The sequence below is a fragment of the Halyomorpha halys genome, unplaced genomic scaffold, assembly GCF_000696795.3.
Source record: "Halyomorpha halys isolate HHAL.00 unplaced genomic scaffold, Hhal_1.1 Scaffold681.1, whole genome shotgun sequence".
NCBI classification, from domain to species: Eukaryota; Metazoa; Arthropoda; class Insecta; order Hemiptera; family Pentatomidae; genus Halyomorpha; species Halyomorpha halys.
Genome location: NW_027106347.1, coordinates 298,954 through 303,115, shown reverse-complemented (window position 1 = coordinate 303,115; position 4,162 = coordinate 298,954). Strand labels below are relative to the sequence as shown.

General features: G+C 32.2%; 1 protein-coding gene across 1 annotated transcript in view; it reads left to right on the top strand.

Moving 5' to 3' along the window:
* Positions 1-2,752: 2,752 nt before the first annotated feature.
* LOC106685325 (neuroendocrine convertase 2) overlaps positions 2,753-4,162 on the top strand; it is a gene marked incomplete at its 3' end in the record, with an annotated part of 291,090 nt that continues 289,680 nt past the window's right edge. Inside the window, 1 exon segment of the mRNA XM_067044696.1 lies at positions 2,753-2,931. Coding sequence (XP_066900797.1) covers positions 2,776-2,931 — 156 coding nt within the window.

Sequence of the window (4,162 nt, the reverse complement as noted above, 5' to 3'; positions counted from 1 at the left end):
GATTGTATCGTGAACTATAATTTGAATCAATATATGAATTCTTCAAAAAACGTTTTACAAAATTCCATCACAGTTACTAGCAGTTAAAAGTAACAATGTAGAATCTCGAAGATTTAATGAAGTCCAGACTTACTACATACTAAGACATACGACTACTAAGAACTCTGATTTTTTTCCCTCAATTATGTTTCCAGTATATAAGTCAGTTATTTATTTTATTAATAACAGTTTTTATTTATTCATTTTTTTTTATTCCTTCCATTCTTTTATTAAGTATTATCTGAAAGGGCTGTAGAACCATTGTATAAATGAATATGATTTTGATTGTTATTTTTTATAATTAAAATTATTAAATATTAATAACATAGTAAATCGTTAGGGGTGTCTTTCTAATTGTTATAATAACCATGTAACACCTACCAAGCCGATCTAATAATGAAGACAAATAAACAAAAAAATCTCTTATACACACAACATAGATATCTGTTTTTTTCTTTTTTTTAATATTATATTTAAAACTAAAAAGACAAGAAACTGCTCATCGATTCCAACTAATACAACATTTACTAGACAAACTAAGTTTTTCATTGAGATAAATTGCCAATCACTTACAAAAGACTGATCTACATAACTATTATTAGGCCTATCTGGACAAACGGAGTTGAGCTTTAAGGCTCCACTAAACCATCAAATTCCTCTCGAATCCGATCCTTACAGTTCAAAATCCTTCGTAAAATCCTTAATGCTCCCTACTTTGTCACAAATCAAGTCATCCGTCAGGACCTCAATGTCCCATATGTTGCCGATTTGGCCAGAACCAGATACCATTCCTTCCATGGTAAACTTCCCAACCACCCAAATTCACTTGTTTTTAACTTGGCTTCTCCTTCATTACCTAATAGTCTTCCTAGGCGTCTGAAAAGAAGATAGCCTCGAGATCTTCTCCTCTAGAAATGTTATTGGAGTTCTATCAACTGGTAGATTCTCCACATGTTTGTATCACGTCACTATGTCACCTAAAGTCAATCTACTTGTTGTATAAATTTTTAAACAGTTGTAAATAACAATAAATAAATTATAAATTATATGATATTTATTTTCATTCAAGGAACATATTCATACCACATTATAACACCCTATTTCTCAGGGCATAAAGTGCTTCATCGCTGTTTTAAAAATTCTAGTATTTTTTTTTTTTTTGGTAATTGATATCACATTACACTTGAGCATGAATTTACAAATGGTATGATATAAAAAATAATAAAATAGAAAATACTTAAAATTTAATGTTTCTTATATGTTTAATACTATGTTTTTAAAAACATTCCTGAGATCTCACTGTATGATTTAAGCGGCACCCTGTAATTTCAATAATTAATATAATAATAATAAGGAAACAAGATCCTGAGATTTGCGGTATATTCTTCCTGGTTTATAAGAAACAGACAACTACATCGCGAGCTACAAATGGAATCGATATATGATTTCATCAAAAAACGGTTAAAGTTACAAAATTCCATTCCCAGCTACGAGCAGTTAAAGGTGCCGTGTCTCACAACGTTGGAAATCCACCCACATACTAAAGATTAAAGACCTGACTGCTGTAAGACATCGTGCTTACGTTCTATTTTGTATTATTATTTAATAATTTTCTTTTTCACAAATTATTTTTTCAGTATAAGTCAATTATTTATTTTATTGGTTTCATATCATTTGTTTTATTCTCTTTCATTCCTTATAACACGACTATTATTATTATTATTTTATTTTTTTATCATTGATCTTTATTATTTATAATTGTTCAATGATGAAACGATTGATCACAGTTACGGATGTCTTTTGCACGAGACTATACCCTCCTCCCATTAGAAACCCTTTAAAAAAAACTAACAACATATTAAAGTAACGATGTAAGGACCACCAGGCGGATCTGATAATAAAGAAATAATAAAGAGAAAGAGAATAATTTAAGCCATCAAAGTTGAAATTCGGTTTTGAGAAAACGCAACAAACGGACAGGCTGTTACTTTGCACTTTATGATGTTCTGTTATGGTCTGTTCCGTTCTGTCGCGTTTTCTTTTTTTCTTTATCTAGTGGTTTTGTTTTTTTAGGTTGGGAGGCTGGGTTAGAATTGGCCGTTTTTTGCAGTTTTAACAGCTTTTTAAGATTTTCATGAGATAAGATTAAAATTTTCATCATAAAGATTATTTTGTTCAAGAGAAATACCTGACTGGCACTCTCTATTCCCTTGATCTCATAAAGAGGGCACTCAAGAACTCTTAAATCATGTAGAAATGAAAAATTCTATGATTTTAACAACCTATTTGAGTTGAACTATACCCCGTATTGCTACGATTAAATAAGGTAGAAGAAGAGATATACTCTGAATAGAGATATACATTGGCAAATATTTGCTTCCAATGTTTGCCTCCAGTCATTGCCATCACATTTGTCGATCATTGCCTATGATTTACCGGCAGCACTACTCATCCAGTCTTGACTCTGAGCCGGACTTGACACGAGTGTTACTGTGCTAAATGAATAGAGTTGATTAACATACAATAGTTGTGAAGGTTTCGTTCTACTATAACTTTATCGAATAGCACTATTAGTAAGAAAGCCAGTTTAGGAGGGAAAATTCAACCATATCGTGGACATTTGCCGAGTCCGTACGAAGGCCGAGTTCGGGTTTAGAAGCGCGCGGTTGGGGCTTGCGCTGTGGAGGAGTTAGATCGATGTGGCATCAGCGGATGGAGCTCAGATGCGGGAGGGCGATGGCCGGAGCAATACTGCTGTCGCTTCTACTCGCTTCCGAGTTAGGAGCCGCCGAAGTCTTCACTAACTCCTTCTACGTCAGGCTCAGGGGTGACCCCGGACCTGAAGAGGCGGACAAGCTAGCACAAAGGACCGGCTTTCACAACTACGGCCCTGTGAGTATAAATTACTATCATGATATAGCGGCAAGTATTTGAGAAAATCTTCAAGTATTTTGCCACTCACGTAATTTTGAAATAAATAAAATTTATTTGTGTCATCATTATTTACATTATTTATTTATTAAATTTCTTGTTTAGATATTAAGATGAAAATACATGTGTACCTTACGTCCTTTGCACTTTCCCTTTTATACTATCATCCAATTGTTTCCCTCATATTTTATTGTGTTGACTATATAATTGTGTTATGTTATTTTAATCCTAATGTAAAAGTTTAATAAAGTCGAATTGTTTATCCTGAATAAGCCTTTTAATCTATTACAGGAGCTTAATGAGATACAGCAACGGAGTTAGAGGCGCTGGCACTGATACAATCATTCATGTCTAAAGAGTATATATTTTTACAAATTAATATTTCTATTGTGTTTTTAGGTTCTTAAAATTTTTGAATGGTAATTTTTTGCCCTTTGATAAGGTAATCAAAGTACACTAATTTGATCATAATATTAAATATATTTCTTATTTGAACCAAATCATATATTTGAAATTTTCCCAATCGTGTGAACAAAAATTCTTCTGAGGACGTGTCATACGTTTGGGAAAAAAAAAATCCGAATCGTTGTATTATATTTCATTTATTCGTTGACCAAAGTCGGCGGTGCTGCGAATTTGTTCTGAGCAGTAGCATTGACGATTATGGTCGATTTCAATAGACAAATTATTGAAAAAATAATGAACATATGCTAGATTTATTTCGGCCATATGGGGCATATTCGAACATACGAACGATATGTTCACAGTATCGTGGTTATGGCGAAATATAATTCCCAAATACATTACGAAAATTTAGTGATTTTCTATAGTAATTGGCGTGTTGGGTGGTATTTTTCTCGAGTAACACGCGATTTGAAAAAGAAATTCGATGAGCCCGCTTTCGTGTACGGGAGAATATTTCGTCAATTTTGTTTTAATCTGGTATCTATAAATACATATTATAAATTTGTTTAAAATTTGTTTCAGCTTAGAATAACGGATAGCATCTGGGCTCACAGGAAAATTTAAAATTATTCATACTTATTCCAAGAGAAAAATGGCTTTATTGGACGATATAATTTTATATTTTTCATAAAAATATTCTTTTTTAATAGAATAAAAAAAAAAAGAGAAAGAAAAGTCCTGTTTAAAGTATTTAAGAGTAATATAATGTTCTTGAGTATGGTACAAC